General features: G+C 34.8%; 4 protein-coding genes and 1 pseudogene across 7 annotated transcripts; 3 read left to right on the top strand and 2 right to left on the bottom strand.

Moving 5' to 3' along the window:
* Nucleotides 1–2,542: 2,542 nt before the first annotated feature.
* Nucleotides 2,543–5,239, bottom strand: LOC110823076 (microbial collagenase). Its single transcript, XM_088211181.1, has 6 exons — nt 4,833–5,239; nt 4,481–4,663; nt 4,320–4,379; nt 3,487–3,762; nt 3,135–3,234; nt 2,543–3,025 (listed from the first exon to the last, which is right to left on the bottom strand). The coding sequence occupies exons 1-5, from the start codon at nt 5,127–5,129 to the stop codon at nt 3,142–3,144; spliced, it is 909 nt and encodes a 302-aa protein (XP_088067307.1). The 5' UTR covers nt 5,130–5,239; the 3' UTR covers nt 2,543–3,025; nt 3,135–3,141.
* A 949-nt stretch (nt 5,240–6,188) lies between these two features.
* LOC110823075 (sufE-like protein 1, chloroplastic/mitochondrial pseudogene) lies at nt 6,189–7,522 on the top strand (annotated as a pseudogene).
* On the top strand, nt 7,111–16,696 carry LOC110823073 (transducin family protein / WD-40 repeat family protein). 4 transcript variants are annotated; one of them, XM_088211180.1, is made up of 10 exons: nt 7,111–7,250; nt 9,233–9,428; nt 9,523–9,805; nt 10,090–10,628; nt 11,045–11,206; nt 11,863–12,049; nt 12,859–13,278; nt 14,543–14,950; nt 15,665–15,927; nt 16,255–16,696. In XM_088211180.1, exons 4-9 carry the CDS (start codon nt 10,237–10,239, stop codon nt 15,920–15,922), a joined length of 1,827 nt encoding a protein of 608 aa, XP_088067306.1. In that variant the 5' UTR covers nt 7,111–7,250; nt 9,233–9,428; nt 9,523–9,805; nt 10,090–10,236; the 3' UTR covers nt 15,923–15,927; nt 16,255–16,696. The 4 variants fall into 4 exon arrangements, with proteins under 4 accessions (XP_088067306.1, XP_021909048.1, XP_088067304.1 ...); XM_022053356.2 differs by having other exon boundaries at nt 10,093–10,628; nt 15,665–16,696; XM_088211178.1 differs by having other exon boundaries at nt 15,665–16,696.
* Nucleotides 16,697–17,271: 575 nt separating this feature from the next.
* On the bottom strand, nt 17,272–19,962 carry LOC110823123 (aspartyl protease family protein 2-like). Its single transcript, XM_022053430.2, has 2 exons — nt 19,671–19,962; nt 17,272–19,183 (listed from the first exon to the last, which is right to left on the bottom strand). Exons 1-2 carry the CDS (start codon nt 19,706–19,708, stop codon nt 17,449–17,451), a joined length of 1,773 nt encoding a protein of 590 aa, XP_021909122.2. The 5' UTR covers nt 19,709–19,962; the 3' UTR covers nt 17,272–17,448.
* Nucleotides 19,963–21,610: 1,648 nt separating this feature from the next.
* LOC110823124 (beta-glucosidase 44-like) lies at nt 21,611–26,938 on the top strand. The gene is made up of 11 exons (XM_022053431.2): nt 21,611–21,946; nt 22,047–22,105; nt 23,880–23,955; nt 24,336–24,407; nt 24,500–24,587; nt 24,684–24,936; nt 25,038–25,153; nt 25,332–25,549; nt 25,667–25,698; nt 26,030–26,132; nt 26,413–26,938. The coding sequence occupies exons 1-11, from the start codon at nt 21,706–21,708 to the stop codon at nt 26,691–26,693; spliced, it is 1,539 nt and encodes a 512-aa protein (XP_021909123.1). The 5' UTR covers nt 21,611–21,705; the 3' UTR covers nt 26,694–26,938.
* Nucleotides 26,939–27,283: the final 345 nt, after the last annotated feature.

Raw genomic sequence — 27,283 nt, 5'->3', positions numbered from 1 at the left:
CAGCGTTAACACATAAATTTATATAATTTTTTTTTTGGAATAATTTGTTTATCACTTTTATGATGTGACAAATTAATGTTTTTCATTAAAGCTATATCTCAAAGAAATTTAAATTTAAATTTAAAATTTATGAACAAATTAGAGAAACTTTTGAAGCTTAATATAATATTTTTAAAAAAAAAAAAATAACTATACTTTTTTAATCTGAACTATTATAACACTTTTACTTTATAACTAATTGCATTCTTTTTTTAAATACAAAAAAAAAAAGTATTGCATGCTTTGCACTTTACCATTAGACATTTTGGCTAATTCAATTTAACAATAATGATAGAATTATTACAATGCTTCCTATTTAACTATATATATATATATATACACCATAGTATGTTAGGAAATGCTATTCTACATCAACCAAGTATCAAACTTTATTAATTTATATACATGTTCGATGATTTTTTATAATATATGATTTCAAAATTAAAAAATTACCAATTTTATTTTTATTTTTATTTACCATAATGTCCTTTTAAATGATCAATATGATATAATGAATAATAAAATGAGAGATTTTTTTTATTTAAAATTAAAAAATTCTAAGATCTTAATTTTGAACTCTTACTTTTCTTACTAACTCTAAAAAAAAATAATTATAACTCTCATTATTTAATAGAAAGCTCAAACACACTCGAGCAGCTCCATAGATGAAGGAAGCTTATATAGGATTACATGGAACTATCCTTATTTTGCATATCAACAAAGTGTATTATTCCTTCTATAAACAAAATTTTTATTTATAAGACTTTGGCATTTCTAAGAGAAGAAGATTGAATGAAAGAATTTCTTAATAGAGCATTTAGATATAGTATTTGGTTAGCTAAATTTAAAATTTAGTTTATATACTATTTATTTTTTTTATTTAATTTCTGTATGTATTTGATTAATATTTAATTTGTATATAAAATAATTTAAACCGAAAACATGTCCCCTACCCTTCTTCTTCCTCCCACCTAACCCCTTATTTTTATTACAGGTTTACGCCACTAGTCATCGTGTGTTGTCTAATCCTCCCTGACGACAACCTCCAACATCATTTTGTACACTTTCGCAGCCACCACTAGTGTCCCTTTACGCCCTTCTATTCTATCTTGAAGCTTGACCTTGAGGCCTTTTAGCTTGGCTACCTTGAAATTCATCCACACAGCGACGCCTTCAATTTGGTCATAATCGCGACAGTCAAGCACTTTAATATAAAAAAACATCTAATCTTTTTTTTTTTTCACGATCAGACTCAATAAATCGAACTCGTATGACATTAAAGAGATGAATTTTAAAGTGTTAAAAAACTAAGGATGATAATTTAATGTCTCCTTGGTTATCACTGGTGGTTGGCAGCGATTCCTCTATCGAAAAAGCTTGATGAGGAGCGAGTCCTCATCGAAACCAAAGAACATAGTGATTGCAACAATGGTGATTTGTTTTTCTATGTTTGAGACTAACATTTGATATCAATTGTCTGATCTCTACTAAGAACCATGAAAAAAAATTTGAAATCAACTTTGAAAATCTTTTCGATACATTTTCATGAGATTCTCGTCTTGAAACAACAAGAATCCAACAAGCAAAACATAAAAGATTACCGAATACCAAATGTTAATTGCAAAACCGACAACAAAATTGAGAAAGAACAAAGAGAAGAAGAAGAAGGGGAATGACATGTTTTTGGGAATTTGAGAAAATTAAGGATTTCAATTGTTTTTTTTTTTTTTTTAATTTGGGGACCAACCTAAACTAGTTTACATGCAAATTCTTTGATATCACATGAAATGCCACATGTCATCTGATGTGACATTTAACTCATACCTAAATTAATAATATTTATAATTAATAACAAAAAATAATTAAATTAAAAAAATTTCAAAAATATAAGAATTTAATTTGACATAAAATCAAAGTAATAATTAAATTGAACAAAAATAAATAATACAGGAACTAAATTTATATTTTAACTGCAATTAGTTGGATGCCTTATTGGCTCGTCATTACGAAAGAATTTTATCAACTACTTCACTGCTAGTGTGAACTACAGGCGTCCCTTAGCAGCCAACACAAAATAAACTTTTTACAACGTTCCGTAGAAAATTTTACCATACTTTTAAAGAACATTTATTAGGTACTTTAGGAGTATAAATAAGTTTAAGAAACTCCATAAGTCTAATTGGTTTGTTCAAATCTTCATCAGAAACTTGTGATGCAAACTTAAAAGTATCAATCGCATAAATCAGAAAGCTTTCGTAATTCTAGCAAAAAGGTAAGGGCAAAGAAGATACCTTGAAAGTCCCCTGTCGTGAAGGAATTCCTGAAAAGAGAATGTATAAGACACAATAATTTCTGCTATACCAAGCAAGATTTACAAATATAATGGTAAGATTTGGTATCAAGGAAGTAAAGAACAAGATGAACAAGAGTTTTTTCCTTTCAAGGAAAGTAGGCACTAGTTCACCATGCGTGCTTTGCATCACTTTTATCTAATAAGGCAACAAGGAGAAAACCGATTTTGTGCATTCAATAGAATGAAGCATCTTTTTGCATTATGTGGAGCCTTACGAACAAAACAATTTCACAGAATGTCTAAACTCCAAAGGCATCTGCAAAGAAGCCACTGAAGCCTCTGGTAGTGTACTACCGAAGAATGAATACAAAGGAAAATTATTCAAAATAGACTTTTCCAAAATAACCAATTAAGGGTAGGGTTTCAAACGGTGAAACAGAAAACCATTTGACAAGGGCACCTACACACCGACCATTCGGTTGTTACAACCTCCATGAACGCCTGGAGGTTCCCGCTCATTTTTCCTGCCATTTGTAGCCTATAAATAGTCAAAAGTTTCTATGAATAAAGGCATTGAAAATCTATTTACCTCAAAGCAAATCAATCTCTCCCTTCCTCTGTTATCTCTTTCTTTTTTTGCAGATCAAAGCCATGAGTAAGTATTCTGACAGCATCCCTCTCTCTACATTTTCCCTTAAGGGAAAAATGATAACATACAAAGCCGAAAATAAATGCTTGAACTAAGATAAAAAGGATTGATCTATTCAAAATTGTAAAAACTGAGTTCTTATGTGATAATTACCAGAAATTTATACCATTGTAGACTCCATATACCAAAAGACCAGCTGCTGTTTCTGTAACACAATCTTTAATCCTCTGTAACGGACAATCTCCTTTTCTTTCTATGCGGGTAGGTCACGGCCAAGCATATGCAAATGTCAGTTATGTAACTATTTAAAAAAAAAAAAGACACTGTGTAACAGCCCCAGTTACAGAAATAAACAGAACTTAATGGAGGAATACATTACATTTGAGATCCATTTGAATTTTGAAGCATACAAAGAATCCTTAAACATACGTCGCAGATGGATATTTACCAGCTGTTACTGTACAGCAATACAGAAATACATCAATAAGAATCAAGTTGCACTCACACGGCGACACCGGCACCAAAATGCTGTCCCCCCACTTCTTCCTCTAGCAACAGCTATCTCCTCATCAATATAAAACCATATAAAAAAAGGATCTTTCGTGTTTGGCTCTCTATCTTGATTCTGTCCTAGGCTTATCTCGAAAGGGTTCAAAGGACCAATTTTAATGCGAATGCACTCAAAGATGAAAGCCAGTATTCTATTTTTCCATGAAAATCTTCCTTCAAATGTCAAGGATCCAATTGGCCCAAGATATACTCCATTCTCTATCCTCTTTGCCTGAGATTCAAGGAAAAAATTATCACCCTTCCAATCTTGAAAAACAATACAAGCCACTATTGCCTCTTCTTTTATCTACCAATATAAGCTATCCTTGCAAACAAGAATGCGACTCTAACTCTACTCGATCACGAATAGGGGCTGAGAGTGAGAGAACGAGTCAAGACAATCACGAGCGAACAAGATATGCAAAAGTATGAATATGAAAGAAATCGTAACTATAAACCTTCCTTTTATAAGGTACTATATTATGCTAAAATCATTTTGTTAAATTTCTATATAGGTTCAAGAACACATGCAGAAATAATATCTTACAGGGTTTTTTACTATTTTCCTAGAAGAGGCTTATAAAATCATGAATCACCAATTCGAGGTTGAGCTCTGCATTTATTACTCAAATCAAACTGTATAAAATTCTTGCAGCCATAGACATAAATCTAAAAGCAAATAGCAAATGAGAAGAAAAAAAAAAGCAAATTCAACATTCTTTATCATTTCCTTCTTTTCCACCTTAAGCAGCAGAAACTTGATCATGAAAAAAGAGAGAAAGGGCTTACAGCAGCATCAAACCTCTGAACAGCTGTGAGAGGGAAATATCGACCACCCTTCAATTTCTTCTGCAATGTCAACAAATAATCAATAAGGGAAAAGTTCACAATGAACAAGCACACAGAGGAGGATAGAAAAAGAAAAGGAAAAAAGCTTGAAACAATGAAACCTCGGCAGTAAAAATGAGCATCCAGGTTCTTCCAGGCGATTCTCCTCCCCCAAGCGTGTTAAGAAAATCAGAAGTATCAAGTTTAGTCTTCTCAATCACCGACAGAGCAGACAGAATCTCGTCAACAGACACTTTTCTAGTTTTCGCAGCAGTTTTCAGCAATTTCACACACTCCTCAACTTCCTATAACACATTAACAACACGTAATGCTAACAAAATTGAGGAAGCCGAAAGGGAAGTGAATAATTTTGGAATCTTATTGAACGGTTCTGTACCAAAAGAAAGAGCAAGAAACCAGTCTCAAATAAAAGTTAAAGCAGAAACTAGGGCAAGTAATGGCATGGGCGTATACTCTGCTAGGTTCTCCTCGGTCTCGGACAACAACTGGAGATGGCGCAACCTGGTCTTCTTCATCAAGGGAAGCTCTAGTTTTTGCTCTGAAGCGATTCTGGGTAAAAGTACAATGGAGAGGGGATTGTCTGATGTTGGAGGCATGAGCATGGCTAGGAGTTTTGCAAGGGAATACCGAGGGCCTGATGGTTGAGTGTGAAGATGGTAGTGGCGATAGTTGGGAATGGGATGAATTTACAGAGACCCAAGAGCTCAAGGAAGAAGACGACGCTGAAATCCAGTTAGCTTGTGGACCCATTTTGCTTCTGCTGGTTTTGTTGGGTTTTCTACACAGAGCTGGCCATTTTTGCCACCGCTTGTGGACTAGAATTACACCTTGGCTGGCAGCTGCTTGGTTTTGGACCTGTAAAAGCTATTTATCTTAATGTAAAAACAGTCGACCGATTACTAATATATATATATATATATATATATATATGTAATTTGATAATTTGCTATTTACTTTTTGAAATTATACCAACTATTGTAAATTAATACTTTTGAATAAATTTATATATTAATTATATAATATACATAAATAATTAATATTAAAATTTAGTACATGTAAAAGATAATTCCGCTCAAATTTATAATTTATTATAAAAAAAGTATTAATTACTCGTTTAAATAAATTATAGTTTAGACTAAAATGTAATAATAATTTAATAAAATTGCCATGCTTATATATTATTTTACTTTAACTACTTATTTATAATGTTCTCCTTCAATTAATTTTATAAATAAATTTAATTTGAATAAAATTTCAGTATTTAGTAAAAATATATATTTAAAAATAATAATTTAAATTCTTACTAGTTGTATGAATAAAACACTTCAGAAAATGGTAATTTTGGATGAGTTCATTAAGTTATAAACTATAGACTAATAAGAGCAATATGATGTTTAATGGAAAATTATTTGGTTAGATAATTATTAATTAGTTTCTGTTTGATTACGTTTTAGACTAAACTCTTACTAATCATCCTATTTAGAATTGATTAGTTGATTAATGTTATTTAAACTAATCAATTAATTCTAACAAGTTTTGACCCTTTTTTCCCTGGTTTTTTTTTTTCTATTTTCGAAATAATTTCTTAAAATTATTCTGGCACAAGAAGTGCGAAATGTGTGGTTTAGCTATTGAGAGAAAATAAAAAATAAAAACAAAAAAAGTACGAGACTAACACAAAACGGTGCGTTCCTTGAGGAGAGGAGAAAAAAAAAGCTCTTCTCTTGACCATCAAAAGCACTTCTCTCTTGACGCTATTTCTCAAAAGAAACAAAAAAAGCACTTCTCTCTCGAGTCATCTGCCCCAGTATGGACGCCATGGCTTCTTCTTCTTCACTACAATCATTCGCCCCTTTCCACCAAACAAAATCTCTAATCGCGCCAACAAAACCCACAACGAATTTACATTTCTTTTACAAACCAATTACCTTCGGAAGGATCTCTACTAGAAACACCTCGACATTATCGGTATCTGTGTCAGCATCAAGCTCCATGGACCTGCAACCAGTCGAAGAGCTACCTCCTAGGCTCCGAGAACTCATCAAGCTTTTCCAGTCCGTGCAAGAACCAAAGGCCAAGTACGAGCAGCTCTTGTTCTACGGGAAGAACTTGAAGCCACTTGATACCCAATTCAAAACGAGGGAAAACAAGGTCGATGGTTGCGTTTCCCAGGTCTGGGTCAGAGCTTATCTCGATGAAGACAAGGACGTTCTCTATGAAGCCGATTAGGACTCGCTTCTTACCAAGGGACTCGCCGCTCTGCTAGTTCAAGGGCTATCTGGGAGGTCCGTCCAGGAAGTTTTGCAGGTCTCCCCGGATTTCATCGTGCTCCTCGGGTTGCAGCAGAGCTTGACGCCTTCGAGGAACAACGGGTTCTTGAACATGTTGAGACTGATGCAGAAGAAGGCTCTTGAGTTGTCAATGGAAGCTGAGAAAGGCGAAGGATCCCTTGCGAGCTCAAATCCGGCGGGGAGAGAAGATGGTGGTGTGGTGAACTTGAGTTCTGGATTGAGTGAAAATCCGGTAGAAAGTTCAGAGAGTGAAAACCGAGTTACAAGTCCGAATTTGTGGAGTAATGCAAATGGGTCGAACTCGGGTGCCTTAGGGAGTAGAGGGACGAGGATTAGGGAGAAGTTGGAGAAGGAGCTCAGCCCTGTTGAGTTGCAGGTGGAGGATGTATCATATCAACACGCAGGACAAGCTGGTGTGAGAGGCAGTTATGGAGAGACCCATTTCAATGTGAGAGTTGTCTCTAAAGCTTTCGAAGGGAAGAGTTTGGTGAAGAGGCACAGGTTGGTTTATGACCTGTTGCAAGCCGAGTTGCAGACTGGACTTCACGCATTGTCCATTGTTGCAAAGACACCATCTGAGGTCGGTGCAAGATGAAGAGACTAGTTTTGTTTTTGCATTATATGTCTTTTTTTTCTATGATTCAATCAAGATGAGTTTCTCATAAATTTTCTGTTTTAGATTCATAAGGGGATTTCCAATTGTTTGGGAAAGTGTGGAATCTTGAACAGTTGAGTCTTCGATTTTATGATGCGAAATGGGTCAAATGCCACTGGGTCTTTAGAATTGAATTAACTGCATATATGAGGATTTAGGTGTAAAGTTATTTTGCACCTTGTTTGCTGTGACTTAAATTCCCATGTCTTTGTTTAGAGAATGGCGTTGGATTTGCTTTCTACCTATCATGTTCAAGAACAGGAAGTTCCCTGTAATCCACAGTTGGAATCTCTTTCCTGCTCACCTAATATAAAATGATTTATGACTGTTTATGGATTACTAGGTGGAAAAAAAAATTTGTCGTCATTCATTAATAAAGCTCTGGTTGGATGGCGCTTATTTTCAGAGTCAGGATTGTTTGCTTTAATCTTTCATCATCCAGGTTATTTGGGATAATTAAAAATAGCTTGTTGGTTATCTAGAAGTGGCATGCTAATCCGATTATTTTCATGGTAGGTTTGAATAATGTTTGAGACATAAGGAGAGCATAAGATGGGGTAAAAGTGGGATTGAATTTAAGAGGAGTAGAACTTATGCAAGAAGGTTGATATTGGAAAAGAAATAATGGAAATGATTATTAGGTAAGGTGGATAAAATAAAATCAGCTGTTCTTATTTTTCAACTATTTACTCCGAAGTTTGTGAGATACTTGAGGCAGATTTGAGGATAATGGTCATTATTCCCCAAATTTTTAACATAATATAACTTCATATATTCTAGTAAGGAGATACTATGGTGACTTCTGCTCGGTTCTAGTTTTCTGGTATTGATAATTTTTGTGGAGTTCACAATAATGCCATAGGTAATAATTAGGGAATTTATTCTTGCCTGAACTGTATTATATTCATAGGGTAAACTGTGTAAAAACATCCCTAATTTTTCAAGTTTTAAAGTTTTGTATAACATAGGTGGTACTCTATCTTGTTGTTCTTTATCTTCCACCAAAAAAAAATTATGGGATCTTGTCTGCAACATTGTACCAGAATCTTGGGTGTGAAGAACTTGTTGCCAATTCTCTGTATTTTCTATTTATAAATCCATTTTATGTTACTCATCAAAGAGTTTTATATGCTTTGGATTACACTGAGATGTCATTATCATGTATTTGTATTGTGAACACATTCATTATCATTTATCTGTATTATGAACACATTGACCAGGTGGGTAATAATCAACCCGACATATCTGTTATGGTAAATTTGAACACTTTTAGCTTCCAACAGAATGCTTGCGTACTTCAAAATTTAGTAGTAATTCTGCTTCCGGCAAAGCCTGTGACTTGTCTTCTCTAAACAGAAGAAAGGTCCTTTCATGTGTCAATTTAGATGCTCTCTTATTTTGTATTTATTATTGATGGATAAGATAATTCTGGACTGCTTTGTAAATTTATAGTTTATGGACTTCACATCATATGCTCAAAATGCGGTCCTGATACAAGATCTCCAATTAGATACTCGAACTTTCATTTCTTTAATCAGATTCATACTTGCTTATGTACTTTCAGTATGCAGCAATGTATAACTTATCTGGCAGTTTGTGTAGAATAAAATGAAGATTCTTTTTCTAACACTAACTTTCTTTTCAATTAATTCTGCTACTTTCTCTACTGGTTTTCCAATTGATGCTATTATTGAACTTGTAAGGGCTTCATCAGAAAGAGCATATGTGATTTCCATGTTTATGCAAAAGAGAAAAGACAATGATATTTAGGTTTATTTAAAACCTGTTTTCTTTCCTTTCCCTTGTTTCCTTTTCTCTTGAACCCATAAAGCCATTAACCTTAAAAAATATATTCTTTTAGATTGTCTTTTCTCCTCTGGAGCTTATGAGAATGCTTTTTACATCAGAGCTGATTTGAATTGAAATAGAGGCAGCCAAATTGAAGTAGCCAAGCAAGCCTACTCCATTTCTTTCTTCATCTCTTTGTTCTGTAATATGAGCAACTAGAACAGCAGTTGGTGAACCGGTAATCTCTAACTGGCCTCTCTTATGCAACCAGGTGGAATAAATGGATCAATACCCGGACTCGTTTCCAATTTAAAGGTACGCTTTATGTTTTGCTTAATTCTGTTGTTTCTTTCCAAGTCCCGTAGGTAGATTTCTGTGGTAACGAGACCAATCTTGACATGAATTGTAGTGATTCCAATCTGGTTTGTCACCTTCTTTGAGAGAAAGGTTTGAGTGGCTACGAGTCTGTCAAAGAAGTACAGCTCCATTTCCGGACACTCAAACCTCAAATTGATTTCCAGATTAGGGTTAGAGAAATTCGCCCGGAAGAAGAAAGTCACCTTTGAAGCACTCCAGTAAGTCAGAAGTAGATGCTGCTGTTGAAACTTGCTGAGGGAGCATCAAACACAGGTCTCCTGGCTGGCTTTTACGCTGAGGAAGATGATCAATACATGGCCGGTTTAAATTATTTAGTATGTATAATTTGGTTTAATATTATTCTGCTTTTATATACTTTTAATATTTAATATTTAATATGTATAATTTAATTATTTTAAGTTTAATATTTGGAATTTAACTATCACTTATGTATCTAATACATAGTTGAATTAATTTTACTTGTATTTTTAATTTTATAATAATATATACATATTTTTTAATTAAGATAAACAAAATAATTGGAGAAAAATTTATTTAATTTTATGATACTTCTCTCCCAGAAAAAAGGGATAACAATAATCATACCTGTATACCTCAGCAGGCCCCACTCCTTTCACTTCGTGCACTGCACTTACAGGCAGCGCTTCCATAAAACCGTGGCTCTTTCATAAACCCCATTTCTTCCTTTTCAATAGCTCATTGACTCGGGAACCGAGCTCCATTCCGTCCGCAGCAGATATTTTCAATGCCGGATCTCGGCGAGACATACGCTTGCGTTCCCTCCACTGAACGGGGACGGGGAATCCTGATTTCGGGCGATCCAAAATCCGATACCATTCTCTATACCAATGGCCGATCAGTCCTCATGCTCGACCTCAACAATCCTCTTAACGTCTCGGTTTATGGTGAGCACGCTTACCCTGCCACCGTCGCTCGCTATTCCCCCAACGGCGAGTGGATCGCATCAGCTGATGCCTCCGGCACGGTTCGGATCTGGGGGGCCCGCAACGACCACGTATTGAAGAAGGAGTTTAAGGTTCTGTCAGGTCGGATCGACGACCTCCAGTGGTCACCTGATGGCATGCGGATCGTGGCGTCCGGTGACGGTAAAGGAAAATCGTTTGTCCGAGCCTTCATGTAAGCACGGCTTTTCTTATTTCTATTCCTTTTGTTGTTATCAACCGATTGTTTATGCGTTTGGTTGTTCGGAAACCCCGGCAAAAGTGAAAGGAAGTGTACTCTTAATCAGTTTTCTATTTTATTGTCTTCTTTACTGCTATGGTTGGCTTTTACAGAGAAATTAACTGAGGATATAAACTACTTGATCGTGAGCTTCTATTGGTTTCTAAAAGCAAAGGCAAAATTGATTATGTCTATATTTAACTCCCGATCATCAACTCTTATCTATCGGTTCTCTGAACTTTCAACTTTAGTTTTTCCAGAACTGGATTGTAGCTTCACGAATGCTTGAAGCTGGTCTCATTCCTGTTGCTAGGAGTGTCTGTTTGTCATTATTCGTTACATTAATGCTGATGAAATATTATCTCAAATAGGTGGGATTCAGGAACGAATGTCGGGGAATTTGATGGTCACTCAAGACGTGTTCTGAGCTGTGCTTTTAAGCCAACTAGACCATTCCGGATTGTGACATGTGGAGAGGACTTTCTGGTCAATTTCTATGAAGGACCACCCTTCAAATTCAAGTTGTCTCATAGGTTGGTAATAATAAATCATTGGCGTGACTTATTTCCATAGTCAATGCAATTCACATCTTTTCTCTTTGTAAGATTGCATAGAAAAGGAAATGGAGATTCGGTGGTCATTTTCTACCCTTGAGTCATTTTTTGGTAAATTCGATGGTGTGTTGAAGACACTGTCAACCCTGAACAACTGAATAAGAATTTTAAACACATCTATCCGTGTGTTAGATGCATGTGCAAGACGTTACATTGTTTTTGTTCAGCACTATCTCCTACTTGTCTTATGCAAATCTATCTTCAAGTGCTTTATGTGACACTTTTATTGATCTATTTCTTTTCATGTTCTCAATATGCATAAACTGTAAGCTTGATGCATAACTTGGAAGCTGTAATATGATTTTCTTTGTTTCTTCATTCCATCATTTAAATTTATGTCGAGTTTTTGTTAATTCACGTGCTATGCTCATGACCGGTGATGTTGAAAGGAGTGAATGGGGAATCCGCATCAAGAGTGTTAGATGAATTATGTCTGATGATGATCCTTTACTAAGTTCACTCTATTACATGCTTTCAAAATCTTTCATATAATTTGGATCTGGTCATAACACTTCCATGTTTTTGCTTTATTTTTATATTTTAACATAAATATGTTTTATTCGTTTTCTTTTCAGAGATCATTCAAATTTTGTCAATTGCGTAAGGTTTTCTCCTGATGGCAGCAAATTTATCAGTGTCAGTTCTGATAAAAAAGGTATAGTATATGATGGGAAGACTGGAGAGAAGATTGGAGAGCTGTCTTCTGATGATGGCCATAAAGGCAGCATTTATGCTGTCAGCTGGAGTCCTGACAGTAAACAGGTATTTTAAAGTTGATTTTCTTCTTTAAAAGATGCATTGGGATGTGTCTAATTTAATACCATGGATTCAAGAACGAAATTTAGCGAAAATGGTATTATAAGTGTTAGGTGAGCATCTGGCTTAAAATTCAGTTTGCTTTTGATGTTTACGATTTTCTAACGTATAAAATGCAATAATTGCTAGTTATTTTAAAAAAAAATGCTATAATTGCTAAGTGGATATTTGCAGTATGAGAAACAGTGGGCTGAAAATTTATAGTTTTTCTTTTTTCCAGAGAAGGAATTTGGCTAGTTAAGGATATTTCTTGCAATGTTTTGCTTTTCTCTTGAGTCTATTGATTATAGATTTGTTATTCCAACGTAATGTCAGGGATTTTATTATGCATGATTACATGCACGACAATATCAAATCATAGGAAAATCTCTGTCTCTGTCTCTCTCCCTCTCCCTCTCCCTCTCCCTCTCTCCCCCCCCCTCTCTCTATCATCCCTTCTCTCTCCTTTATTATATAAATTTCAATCCATCTTTGTAAGGCACACATCTTGCCTTTTTTCCTTAGAAGTGACTTGTTGTCAATAGTAGTGAAATTAAAATTTCAGTCATGCATGCTTTAATTCAAAAATTATTATAATATATTTATCTGTGAATTGGAAATTAAACATCAAATTCAAAATTTCCCTTGTCAATTTAGGTAGTAGTATAGCGCCAGATACAAGTGAATTGTAATTTAAATGAATGATAATCTTTGTTATGTATTATGATACATAAAATTTCTTAGGCTCACCAAGAACATGATAAATTATTTTCCAGGTCCTGACTGTATCTGCTGACAAGTCAGCCAAAGTTTGGGAAATTGAAAATAGTAATGGAAAGCTGAAGAAAACTTTGACCTGTCCTGGCTCAGGTGGACTGGATGACATGCTTGTTGGGTGTCTTTGGCAGAATGATCATCTTGTTACTGTTTCTCTTGGGGGTACAATTAGTATATTTTCAGCGAGTGATCTTGATAAAGCCCCGCTGCAGCTATCTGGACATATGAAGAATGTCACTTCATTAGTTGTGCTCAAAAGTAACCCAAGGTTTATACTGTCTAGCAGCTATGATGGCCTAATAGTTAAATGGATCCAAGGCATTGGTTATGGTGGTAAATTACAAAGGAAAGAGAATTCTCAAATCAAATGTCTTGCTGCTGTTGAAGAAGAGATTGTTACATCCGGATTTGACAATAAGGTAATTTGCATGGTTATATCTATGATGCTTTAGCACTTGGATGATTTCTGTTCCACTTTTTTTTTAAAAAAATGGCCTAATTACTGCCTATCAACCTTTGTAGGAGGACTACAATCTATACCAATGACCTTATTGTCTTCGTACTTATTATATCAGAACACTATGATCATTGAAAAAAGCACAATTTTCACATATTGTGAGGCAGCCTTTCCATTATTGGATGTATCCATGTTAAAAGAAATTCTAATTTCTGATTGAATAAAACTTTTTCTCACGCCAAAAAAATTGAAAATTTCTTTTCTATGCCAAGAGCAGGCTTAACATTTAATGACAATACTGATTACCTGTTGCAGGTAAATATAAGGAAACACTTACAATAGTTGAAGTATCTTGCTGCATACAATTGTAGTTTATGGAGTCTACCTTTCAAATCATGAGAATGATATCATGACTTCTCAATCTGGATTTGTAGCTGATTAGATTTTTTTTTCTAGGATTAATATAATCGTGATAAAGAGGGAGGTTATTTTTGGAGGCATATTTTTTGTTCTGGATTATAAAATTAGGATTGAGGTTTATTAGTACACTAGGTTAAGTTCACGGAAAATGGCAGGTGGTTTCTCAAATTGGAGCACAGTTCATATGAATTTTCTTTTCTCAGATTAATATAATATTGATGAAGAAAAATAGTGTTTCCGCTAGTAACTCTTTTTTGTTGGAGAGTAAAATTGTAATTTGAGATTTATTGATGCAATAGATATATCTTTAATATAATGGAAATGAGGTCCATAGGTGTATCATAGATATAAATATCCAGTAAATTTTGTTTTATTGTCTTAAACAAAGTCCAGCTTTCTTGGTAAATTGCATCATATTCAGTATAGTTGTTCCCCTGGAAGATTTGTTAAACCATTGTCAATTTCCAAAAACCTAAATTCTTCTGCATCTGCAATTATGTGATACATAGAACATTTTTTGTTCAGAAAGTTTTATTTTCACCACTGGGAAAGTCTGATTTTCCAGATGATTATCTTATGTTGCAGATATTCATTTGCCTTTTTCTTTAGACCAAATGTTGGAGTCGCTCCATCAAAGCATGGATGGGGCTATGGAGTGCCTTATCTTACGCACTTGTTTTATTGAAACAGTCTTTTATGTTTGTTTAAAATTTTAAATTAGAGTATTGTTGATCAATTACTTTTTGAATAAACCGTTCTGTCAAGTGCTTGTATGACTTATGCCTTTGTTTTCTTTCTGTTAATAGATATGGAGGGTTTCTCTTCATGGGGATCAGTGTGGAGATGCAAACTCGGTTGATGTTGGGAGTCAACCAAAAGACTTAAGCCTTGCCATTCTCTCACCTGAACTTGCTTTGGTCACTACAGATTCGGGAATTGTTATGCTTCATGGTACAAAAGTAGTTTCAACAATAAATGTTGGTTTTGCTGTAACAGCATCCGCAATAGCACCTGATGGAAGTGAAGCCATCATTGGCGGTCAGGATGGTAAATTGCATGTATATTCTGTCCAGGGTGATTCCCTTGTGGAGGAGTTGGTCCTTGAGAAACACCAAGGTGCTATTAGTGTCATACGTTATTCTCCAGATTTTTCAATGTTTGCAACAGGTGATGTAAATCGAGAAGCTATAGTCTGGGATCGTGTCTCCAGAGAGGTATATTTTGCCCTCTAGGTCTTTTAACTAATTTCCCTGACTGTAACAAACACTTTGTTTCTGGCATTTGATTAGCAAAATGCAGCTTGGATTGAGTATGAAAAAGTCCAACCTGGTTATAATGCCTCTAGACCTGCATTATCTTGCATCCTTCTTGGATGAGAGAGCATCATCATTTCCCTTTCTAGAGATCCCTGAATCTAAATATTTCTCCCATTTGCTTTTTGAAGATTTCAAAGAAAGAATCATTTGGTACATAAGAACATTTTCTAGTTTTCAAAGTTCATGCACATATATATATATATATATACAGATTCCTACACAAAGAGATACAGTTTACATATACATGTTTATGCATAAAAACATCTATTTCACTATGTGCATGTATGTTCAGTAAAATAAAAACATTTTTTTCTGGAGAACACACTAAAAAGAAATCTTTTAAGATGAGAAATACCTTGAAACTTGTATTTCATGTTACATAAATAGCTTTCCAGTTTGCCGCATCTGTAACCCTTTGGTTACATTTTAGTGACTTCCCTTCTGTAATATTCCTTTATGTTTAATATTTCAAGTAACCTAGACATATTTCTTTGACATAATATTCCATTATTTTTAATATCTGTTTCATTAACATAACAATGCCAGATCTTGTTTTTTGATTGCCAGATTGTTCAGTCTCTTAGTCAGTTTTCGCATTGATCTTTCTTGCAGGTTAAGCTGAAGAACATGTTGTACCACACAGCACGTATAAACTGCCTTGCTTGGTCTCCAAGTAGTACCATGGTTGCTACTGGATCCCTTGACACTTGTGTTATAATTTATGAAATTGACAAGCCAGCGTCTAGCCGAATAACCATAAAGGGAGCTCACTTGGGTGGAGTTTATGGGCTAGCTTTTACCGATGACTCAACTGTAGTGAGCTCAGGAGAAGATGCTTGTATCCGCGTTTGGAGGTTAACACCACAGTGAAAGAGGTGGGTAGAGACCATTTAGGATAGAATACCAAGTCCGGAAATTTGAGCAAGATGGGTTTTTGTTGGCTTATGATCATTTTGGGTGTGGCTTGCAGTTAGAGTATGTAGATTTTGCGAGTCGGAAATTCATGTTATCATGGGGTCTAGCCTTCGTCATTGTTGGAATATAAAAAATGAAGTTGGGTTTTTTACTTATTAGTTTAAACTCTTAAGAAATGCTTACCAACTAATTATGTAAGGAAGGTGATCAAGTTGAAAGCTACCAACTATGGTCGCCAGCAATGGTTTAATCAAGCATCCCCTACTCTTGACCTTTTCTTTTTCCAGGTTGGAGTTGGTCTTGTTTCCTGGTAGCTGTTCTTGAGGCAATGATCCTACAAGCTGTTTATTTTGTTTAAATCGGTATTGCATTGGAGATTTGAAGCTGAGACCTACCTATCTCAACTCTGCAGTTTTTAATTCACTGACCGGTGAGTTAAGCCTAGTTTCAGCTTCTTCGGCCCCGTGCCCTCACCTCACATGGTTTGTTTGTTTGTTTTTTTTGTTTTTTTTTTACTATGCATTGCTTGATATTTTCATTTTCTGTTCCTTTTGTTTTCTTTTAAGTTTTCCTTTTTCTGGGGGGCACTGCGTTATTGTCCCCTTTGTTTTAATCTGAACCTCAACCACGAGTTGAAATATGTATCCTCATCTTTTTATTACAGAATTGCAACTGTTGTACATTTACAGAATTGTGTAATGATCAGCGATTTAGAACTTGTTAGGGTCATATTTAAATGGGAAATAAATGCCCAAAATAATGAGATATTTAGGTGTTCAGTATATTGATAAATCGGTGCATAGTAAATCTAAATGTAGATATTATGTGTTATTCCAAATATATTATACAGAAAACATAACTATTATAAGTCAAAGGGGGAAAGACGAAGAATGAAGCGATTGCATATTGAAGTGTTAAGCCGGAAGTGTGAATAGGAAGAAAATGATGAATAAAATAATTAAAGTGCAGGACACCTAATACATTAGCTTTTCTAATTCTTGTAATTAAATGTTGTAGGCTGCATCCGCAATGCCATACCTAACTATTGACCAAACTTCCTATCCCAATTTATTTATTAAATCAATAGTCAAACTAAGCAAGCACAACCATTTCTTACACGGAAATAATACAACACCACGCTGCTTCAATTTTTCAACTATAAACCAGTCAACAAAAACAACACAAAAATTAGTCCATTTTTATTTATTTATTACTATCATTATGATGCAGCCTGAGGCTGTCTGGGTAGATTTTGTACACGGAAAATAAATTACTCTCATAATTTCTGTTTATACACATCTCCATAGATCCACGTTGGTATATTCTTATAAACAAAAATCATTATTACATCAATCGTAGAATATGTTTTACTTTTAATAAATAAAAAAAATGAATTTCTTGTATGTCAAATGTTCTTTAGACGAAAATGTAAAAAAAATATATATATATCCAGGTGAGGCATGAGTGGTGGTGGGTTGGGGTTAAACCTGAGCACAGCTCATTGGCGCATATCCCAGCCTGGAGTTATTAATATCATACAATATATGAAAATTCTGCTGCTGATAATTCCCAATTATGGAAAGAGCTGATCTTGGAGTCCCCAGAATTGCCAAACAAACCACATCTTCTTCCAGCCAGATAAAGTAATTCTCAACTGGGAAATTCCACTCTGCTCCATCTGAGAAAACAATCCCAAATTCAGGCAACTCCATTTTCTCAACTCCAGACACATTGTAACATGGATCCAACAATGGGAAATCTTTTATAACCCTGTACCCTTTCACTTTCTTCACAAATTCTTTCTTTATAATCTCATATGCAGGTTCTGCAAAGTAACTTAGAGTTGTTCCTGAATCAATGATTGTTCCCCCACCTCCATCTTCAGACAAATTCCATGTCCCCTCTGGGATGTTCACCATCTCACCTCCAACCTTTATTGATTTTATCTGCAGGTAGTAAAATGTATCTACTGCATTCTGTTTACCATTGACTAAAGCTGTGAAATTTAGATCTGGGTGGGTCAAAAGATCCTTGTCCTCCCCAAATATCAACTTGCTGCTAACATTACTCTCACTGTTTCTGTCTACAAGGCAGTAGGAGAAGGATTGACCGTACACAGATTGCAGCTGAGAAGAAAATGATAAAGGCCCTCTTCCAAGTCCTAATAGACCTGCAGCTCCATGGAAAAGACCCCTATTCCAGTGACCACAACCGAACATCACATTCTCTACACGCTTAAATTCTGATCTTCCATCAGCCCTGCTCAGATTAACACGGAAGGTTTCGACTGAGAAATCTCCAGTAGTGTTGGAACTATCTCCATACCAATAGTAATAAGGGCATGTTTGGTTCTCAGCTTTGCAAGGTTGAGGAGGATCAGGGGATGAAACCAACTGGCATCTTGGATCATTGCAAGTTATCTTCTTGAAAGAAGAAGACTCTTTAGGATCATAATAAGGTCCATTTTGCTCGAAACAATCGTAACAAGGGACACATTGAATCCAGTTTAGATCACTACCAGTGTCAAGAATCAAAGAGAAATGTTTTGGAGGTGTACCCACAAACACATCGATAAAGTATTCTCCTGATCCGAGACTCACCCCTGATTCTAAAGTCGCCACTAGCTGCCCAGAAAGCCCGGTTGAATACGACTCCGGCGATGCAGCCGGTGGGACTACATTCATTTCAATCTTCTTTTTTTTCTTCTTTGATTCCTCCATGGTTTTCTTCAACCTTGAAATGGTGTTCTGGTTCTTCTTCTCTGTCACCCTTGTATGGAGTGTTTGAATTCTTGTCAAGTCCCTTACCTTGAACTCGGCCACAGATTTTCCAGGCTCTGATTCTTTACCCGTTGACCGGCGCTTCAGATGAAGCTTCACCTTATGTTTATCTCTCTTATATCCTTCTTCTTTTTCGCCATCATCATCGCTGAGATACTCGTCTTCTTCCTGTCTATCCGACGTCTTCACTTTCTTTGTTGATGGGAAGCTGCAATCATTAGGGGGTGAAGAGGAAACCGCATTGAAGCTCATGTGGTCGGGAAATTCTATGCCCGGAAGAGTTGATGTATTGGATTTGAGATTTTCGGAGTGATCATGGCTTCCTGCGACTACTTCTAAACCTCCAGAAAAAACCGAGAGAAAGGCCAAAATGAGAATAAGAGAAAACCTGGTTAACATATCAGCAATCTCTTCCTGTTTGGTTGCAGAGAAAATCCTACATGAAAATACAAAAGTTTAACCCCAGACCCAGAAAAGAGAAAACAAGAGAATCAATCTGAAACCCGAATCAAAACTGGAATATAAGAGAAAACAAGAAATATAAGTTGGATTTTTCACTTGAAGAAAAAGAAGTTAGCAATAAAAGGAGGAACCCAAAAGAGGAAAAAGTTAAATTAGAGAGAAGTGAAAAGCCGGGAAAAAGTGAGCTGAGTCGTTGATGTGAATCAATCTGATTTAATGACATTAATGAGGAGCACAAGAGCAAATATGGAGAAGAAAAGAAGAGAAGAGAAAATCTGGATGGGTTGCGAAAATCAAAGGTAATGACTTTGAATTGAAACAGGGGACTGTGTTGAAACGCGGTTTTATTAAAAACTGGTCAAAGAAAAATAAAATACAGCTTAAAAAATTTATTTAAAACAAAAAACAAAGAAACAAAAATGTGCCCATTCTTTAAGAAACATTAAAAGTGATTATTTTACCTGGTCTGCTCTCCTTTCTGGGTTTCTTCCTCTCGCATTTTCTACGCTTTGACAAACTTGTTCTTCACTGTCACTGGCCTGCAACTACACCAGAAGTCGCCGGTACTTTTCTTCCCTCCTTCAGTCAGCTTGATGGACGGGACCCATGAAAAACGGAATGTATTTATGTATTTAACAAATCATTATTTATGATGCAAGCACCTGCATTTATAGATAAATGGGTGTATGTACATCCGGGTCGGGTATTTACAGAGACTTAAATTCACCGAGTCTCCCTCCAATCGCAGAACCATCCGTCTCCTTCCTTATTTACTTGATCATGGAGTTGAATTAACACAGCTTTTGTTTTCATACTGTTTTAAAATGTAAAGAAACGTTGATGTGGGCCAAGATGAAACTCGGATTGGAAAATCCAAATTGGAGCTTTTCATGGGTCATCCTGGACTGGGCTGGGTTCGGACTTGGGTTCGGGCCGGACTATCTTTTCGTTTTTGATTATTTGGGCTTTTAATCTGGTCAAGTTCACCCCTAATTAAATTTTAAAAATAAAAAATAAAACTGCACATTTTTCCGATTCATGTACATTTTAAAATGGGTTCTTTAACTGCAAATTATTAGGTATTACTTATCCTAATAGTGTAATAATTTTAGATTATACCATTAAATTTTTTTCTTTTAAAAAAGCAGATCATTGGACCACTGTCAACTAAAACTATATAATAACATCGATATCTTTATTCAAGATAAATGACACAAGAAATACTTAAAATTTTAGAAATACTAATTACAGCCGAATTGTGTAATTATTACGTGAAAAATTATATTAATTGTTAATTATTAATTAGTAATAATTAACTAACGAATGATGTATACATTTTTAATTACAATTAGACACCACAAATGGTGCTGACCAATAATTAGTCGTGAAACCCAATGGAGGAATGTGGTCGACAAGGCAAGGAACTTCTCGGGCTTTGTACTAACACTTGTAAGTAATTAATCACGTGTCAAATTATATAATAACTAAAATAAATCTTTATAATTTTTGGAATATCTGTTATGACGAATATACCCCTGATTTTGTAATAAATTTCCCAATCCAAAATAGTTAATTTTGGAGCCGAAAATAAATATCAGCAACGGACGGACGGACGGACGGACGGAAGAGGAGGAGGCCCTATATTAATTGACCAATTTACCCTTCATTTTCCACAAAATGACAAAAAAAAAAAAAAAAGTATGGCACCTTGTCAGCGCTGCGCAAAATCATACTACTTTTTGTCTGGATAGTTTAATTATGATGTGGGGCGCAATCGTGAATTTTCACGTGATGCTGCTGCTGGTCAGCCCTTCTCTTTTCAGTCAATCATTATTAATTAGTAATAGTTAATCTTTTATTAAAAATAATTAAGTAAATTATCATACAAATTCACTTTTTCAATTTATTATTATTATTATTTTTTTTAATTTGACATATGCCTCAATTTCACAATAATTTAGTTTTATAAGTTTAAAAAAAAGATTAAAATTAATTATTAACGTTACGAACATCTAATATCATTAAACCCTAAATATCACGTATAAAATTTCTTAACACGTCCGTGACATTTTATTAAAAAAAATAATAATTAAGCAAATCGAAGGGTGGTGTAAGATGCATTCATTTAATAATAAACTTAAAAGAGAATGGGACAAAGAGCTTCATACCATATAAACTTGTTATCTATAAATATGTAGAAAGTAATTACTGAATATGAGTCACCACTACGTCATATCAGACACAAAACTCAAATTTTAAATTTAAATTTAGTTTTAAACTAAAGTACAGTGATGCATAGGGTCCAAATGAGAGCTGAATTTTGAAATAACCAACTTTTATTTTTCTTCTAACTCTATTCATTATATTTAAATATTTTGTTCATATATTATGTCTATAAATAGATAAGATTTTCACTCCTCCCCCTCACACCAAACATCATTCTCGGTACTCTTCTTCTTCTTCTTCTTCTTCTCCTTGCTTGCTAATTAAGGATTAATGAGGAGGCTACTCTGCGTTTTAGTACTCCTCCTCGCTACCCAGTGCGTCGTTTCTGCATCGGGCTTCAATGGAGCTGCAGAGCCGGACGCCGTCCATTTCGATACCGGCGGTCTGAGCAGAGCAAGCTTTCCGAAGAACTTTCTGTTCGGAACGGCGACGTCTGCTTATCAAGTTGAAGGAATGGCTGATGAGGACGGTCGTGGCCCTAGCATTTGGGATGAATTCGTAAAACTCCCTGGTACCTTTTTTTCTCCTCCTTTTTTAGTTTGAATTTTTTAGAATTAATTTAATTTTTTCCTTATTATTAAATATTTTTCTTTGTTTTGTTTATTAAATAGGGATTGTTGCAAACAACGCCACCGGCGAAGTTGCAGTAGACCAATACCATCGTTACAGGGTAATTCTCTTTATAAACAAAAATTTTATAAAATTTAATGTCTAATTTACTTCTTTAACTGGATAAATTGTAGGCTATTAACATTAATTATCCAATCAGTGCCGCAATAGTCCAAATAAAGGTACTTGTTGAGGGTAATGGGGAGCTGATCTAATTTTCACACAGTATCTATAGATATGGTGCACCCAATGAGCAGAGAGTTCAATTCATGCGGGAGACGTAGATCTCCCAATCACGACCAAGGAGATTCTTAATCTGTAAATTAATCATCGTGGCAATCTTTTCAAGTTTATCAACCTGTAGTGATGTAGGAAATCCACCTTAATGACTAGTTTCCTAATTCTCTTATCCCATACCAACTTAAGACTGACTCTTCGGTACTCTAATACTCTCTACGCTCGTGACATCGCTATTACCGATATAGTACATAAAGCCCGCCACCATCACGAATGAGTCTTGCAACTTTAGCCATGCCCAGACCAACATATGCAAAACCATTAATATTAAGCTTGAATCATCTCTCTGGATTATATCTAAAACTCAAGGGTAAGGTTGGCAGCCTCATAGTTGGAATGTGCTAGAAACTACGTCCTCACCATCATATGCAAACTCATTTCTTCTTCTCCATAACAACCAGGCAATAGTAGCAAAAGATTGATCTCCACTCCATAATGTCATGAACACTTCTTTATGAAAGTCCAAATAGATCCACCGGTCAAAAGAAATATATATAAAAAAAAAAGAAAATCCATTAGTATATTTACTATCAAGAAGCTAATTCGACACTTATTTAGAGGTCAAACAGTTAAGGCATTGATCAAAGATTTGGCATCTTGGGTAAGGTACCCATGATTCTTTCTTCATTCACAAATAAGGTTTCTCGAGGTTAACAACCACAACAATTGTCTCTCATGCTCAGGTACGAGGAGGGGCCAAATTGTTTCCCAAATGTTATTCGACCTAAAGTCCTTCGTTTTTGACAAAACTTGTAACCCGTTTTCATAGTTACGATACCGTCAGTTGTTAGGATCTATTTCATCTCCTCTAGGCTCCTCTACTCAGTCTCGACCCCTTTTTATAGCCGAATTCGGCCACCTACACTGCTCCAAATCACGGTTCTCTTTGTTACTCTTTGCTCTTTTCTCGTTATGTCTTTTGTCCTCTTCTCTTCTTCGTCGAGTCTCACTGCCGTGCTATTTCTTCTTCCATGTCGCTGTCCTCGGTTTCATCTTGCTCACAATCATCATCACGACCTAGAGCCCATCATCACATCGGTTTCGAAGCAAATATGACGAGAGAGAAGGTCAGAAAACTCCTTCCATTTCCGAGAATCATTGTAATTCACATAGAAATCAACTGTTTCCTCCAGATGGAATATGTTCAACGCTACCGGTTGGTTTATGTTCAAGTTTGCAGTAAGGGAAGTAGAGAGCATCGTCTGTTTATTACACGGTTTGCTTATTTAATTTTGAATTTACTAATTCTAAAATATAGCAACAGCAATTATGATGAAACGACAGCTCAAGATAAGATTTTCTTTTTGCTTTATTGTATTATATTAATTTTACGATGTTTATAATTAGAGATAAGGACATAAAAAAGAAATATTGCAAAAAGTAAAGAATCGAATAGTCATCAATATTGCATATATGTATATATATATATATGTGTATTGAAATGTATATTTCAACAAATATATATATTTGTAAGTGTGGATACAAGTTATATAATATATTTATAATTTTGTAATTTTTCTTTCTTTTGATTGTTCCAGGAAGATGTGGATATCATGCATAAATTGAACTTTGATGCCTACAGATTCTCAATTTCCTGGTCTAGAATTTTCCCAGGTGATTAACTAATCAGCTTTCTAAATTTTTTAAACTCATTTTATCATCAAATTAATTGATTAAAATCAATTTTGTAGAAACTTCTTTTAAATGCATATATATATATATATATATATAAGTAACTCTATAGAAAACTAGTTAGTACCCACCTTATATTATTGACATTGCTGAAATTTACTTTAATAGAACTTCGACAGCAGTCAAAATTTAAACATAAGGCATACTTTGAATAATGAGAAATAATTTATTAACAAAAAATTTAAAGTGATAGAAAATGATTCTATATATTATTTGGATCTAATACACTAACATTTACACCTACTCCAAAATATTCAATTAGTTTTCATGGATGAAAAATCTTAAGAATCTTGTGAATGCAGATGGAACTGGCAAAGTTAACTGGAAAGGAGTTGCATATTACAATAGATTGATTAACTACCTGATTGAAAAAGGTAAAGGAGATTCATATGATGCCGACATTTTTTCATTGTAATTTTCAATTTTTTTTTTCTCAAATTGATTTCATTCAAAATAATATTTACAGGCATTACTCCATATGTCAATTTGTATCACTATGATCTTCCTCTGGCACTAGAGAAGAAGTACAATGGGCTGCTAAATGACCAAGTAGTGTAAGTAGTCTAATTTTTACTGGTTATACATATGTTTGTGTGTAAAATACATTGTGAAATTTGATTAACTGGTGTAAATCTTTTTCCTTTTTACAGGAAGGATTTTGCAGACTATGCTGATTTCTGCTTCAAAATGTTTGGAGACAGAGTGAAGAACTGGATGACATTTAATGAACCGAGAGTGGTAGCTGCTCTCGGGTATGACAATGGCTTCTTTGCTCCAGGAAGGTGTTCTAAAGAGTTTGGAAATTGTACTGTTGGAAACTCAGCAACAGAGCCTTACATTGTTGCCCATCATTTGATTCTATCTCATGCTGCTGCTGTTCAGAGATACCGCGAAAAGTACCAAGTAATTAACATGATTGTTTATTGCTTAATTAAGTACTAATTACATAATTAACACGGACATTAGCAACCCGGGTTTATGTTCTTCAATTCTGTAATGTTCAGGAAAAGCAAAAGGGAAAGATTGGAATTTTGTTGGATTTTGTATGGTATGAACCTCTTACCAGATCCAAGGCTGACAACTATGCAGCTCAAAGAGCAAGAGACTTCCATGTTGGATGGTACAAATTTTAACTCTTTTTGAACCATCTTATAAGAGTATAAAAAATGGATTTTATCATTTGCTCTCTTCTTAACTTTTAGAGGAATCCACCATAATCACTTATTTAACTTCGTATCTTAACTAAAATATAAGATATAAAAAATTTGTAGTTGATACAATGTTCGGATATTATGTAGGTTTATTCATCCAATTGTATATGGTGAATATCCAAGGACAATGCAAGAAATTGTTGGGAAAAGATTACCCAAGTTCACAAAAGAAGAGGTTAAGATGGTGAAAGGCTCCATTGATTTTGTGGGTATCAACCAGTACACTACCTATTACATATCTAACCCACCCCCATCAAATCCTAAGGTCTTGGGTTACCAGCAAGACTGGAATGCTGCATTTGTTTGTAAGTAATTGCTCCCTGTCTGTGTGATCTGGCTCTTTTATAGATTATAAAACACGCATAAAAATCTATATATACTTATATATTCTTTGATTTTCAACCATTTTTTGACTTTTGCAGATGAGAAGAAAGAAGTGCCAATTGGTCCAAGAGTAAGTCTCTTCCATTTACTTTTCTCACTTGGTAGTCAGCCATGAATGAAAATGAAACAATGAATTTAACACTAAAGTCATATTTAGTTCAAAAGTATTATATCTCAATCAATTCTTAAATTATTTGATAGTAAAAAATGTGATAATTTACATATTTGATGCTCCTCTCATATCTTCAATTATCACTTGTTAAGAGAAAAATCACGAGGTTAACTGGTTATTACAATATTATGTTCATGTATATTCCCATAACACAAGTATTATACTCATACTCTTATTCTATTTAATTGAATTTCGATCTAATTCATCCTAATTGATCGAACATTTGCAGGCAAATTCTAATTGGCTCTATAATGTACCTTGGGGGATGTATAAGGCTTTGATGTATATAAAGGAACGATATCAGAACCCTACTGTGTTTCTCTCTGAAAATGGTAAGAATTAAGATATCTCATATATTTTTGAGTTAGTTAAATTTGGTTAGAACTTTGAGAAGTTCTATGATGCCTCTTAGGTACCATATTTCTTATTAATTATTGACGATCTTAACTAAGTACAATAGAAAATTACTTAATTGCTATGATATATTAGAAAGTTGTAGTATAGATATAGAACTAATTATAAGAGACTCCTTATCCAGTTCATTGGATGTTAGTTAAGAAGAAACATACTATTTCAGTTTTCAAATCTTTACCTTATTATTTTTGCATGCAGGGATGGATGATCCAGGAAATGTCACACTTCGTCAAGGACTACACGACACTACCAGAATAAACTTTTACAAAGGATATCTGACGCAATTGAAGAAGGCAGTAGATGATGGAGCAAATGTAGCTGGTTACTTTGCCTGGTCGTTGGTTGACAATTTTGAATGGAGATTAGGATACACTTCAAGGTTTGGAATTGTATATATCGACCGGCCTAACAACTTGAAGAGGTATCCTAAGATGTCTGCCTATTGGTTCCGGACACTGCTTCAGAGGAACCGACATTGAACAACGGCCAAAGGCACGGAATACTCACTATGTTTCAGCTAGCTAAATAATGTTGTTCAAGTAAAAGCATACATCAAGTTAATAATCCTCCAGATAGTGTTAAATTAGCCACTTCCTTTCATTATGTTAGATTTCTTTTACCATCCAAGAGCATTAGTAGTACAGCTCAAGCTTGCAAATAAGAAACTATTCCTATTGAATTTTCAGTTATAAATTCAATATATTATATAAATTATTTATACTTACCTTGACTACTGCGGTTGACCGGTTAGCCAATTATAAGAGATGATCATCCATAAGAACTTGACTCTAGAATCAAGAAAGAAGGCCTGAATTGGTCCATAAATTATGTAAAATAAAAAGACTGATCAGACTCAAGAAAAGAAATTCATTACTACCATTCTTTCTTTCAGAATTCTCAGCATATCTCTTCAACTTCTCACTTCTCCCTCTTGTTTTCCCACCGGATACCTTTCTAGACTTTCCTGGGACCCCCAGTTGACAAACAAGCTGTCTGAACTTTCTATCTCAGTTACCACTGAGATCTTTTCATTCGCACAATCTGTATGGTTCAAGTGAATTTCATGTTC

The sequence above is a fragment of the Carica papaya genome, chromosome 9 (assembly GCF_054855325.1).
Source record: "Carica papaya isolate Zhongbai chromosome 9, ASM5485532v1, whole genome shotgun sequence".
Taxonomy (NCBI): Eukaryota; Viridiplantae; Streptophyta; class Magnoliopsida; order Brassicales; family Caricaceae; genus Carica; species Carica papaya.
Note: the sequence above shows the minus strand (reverse complement) of the source record. Positions and strands in the feature narration are given on the sequence as shown.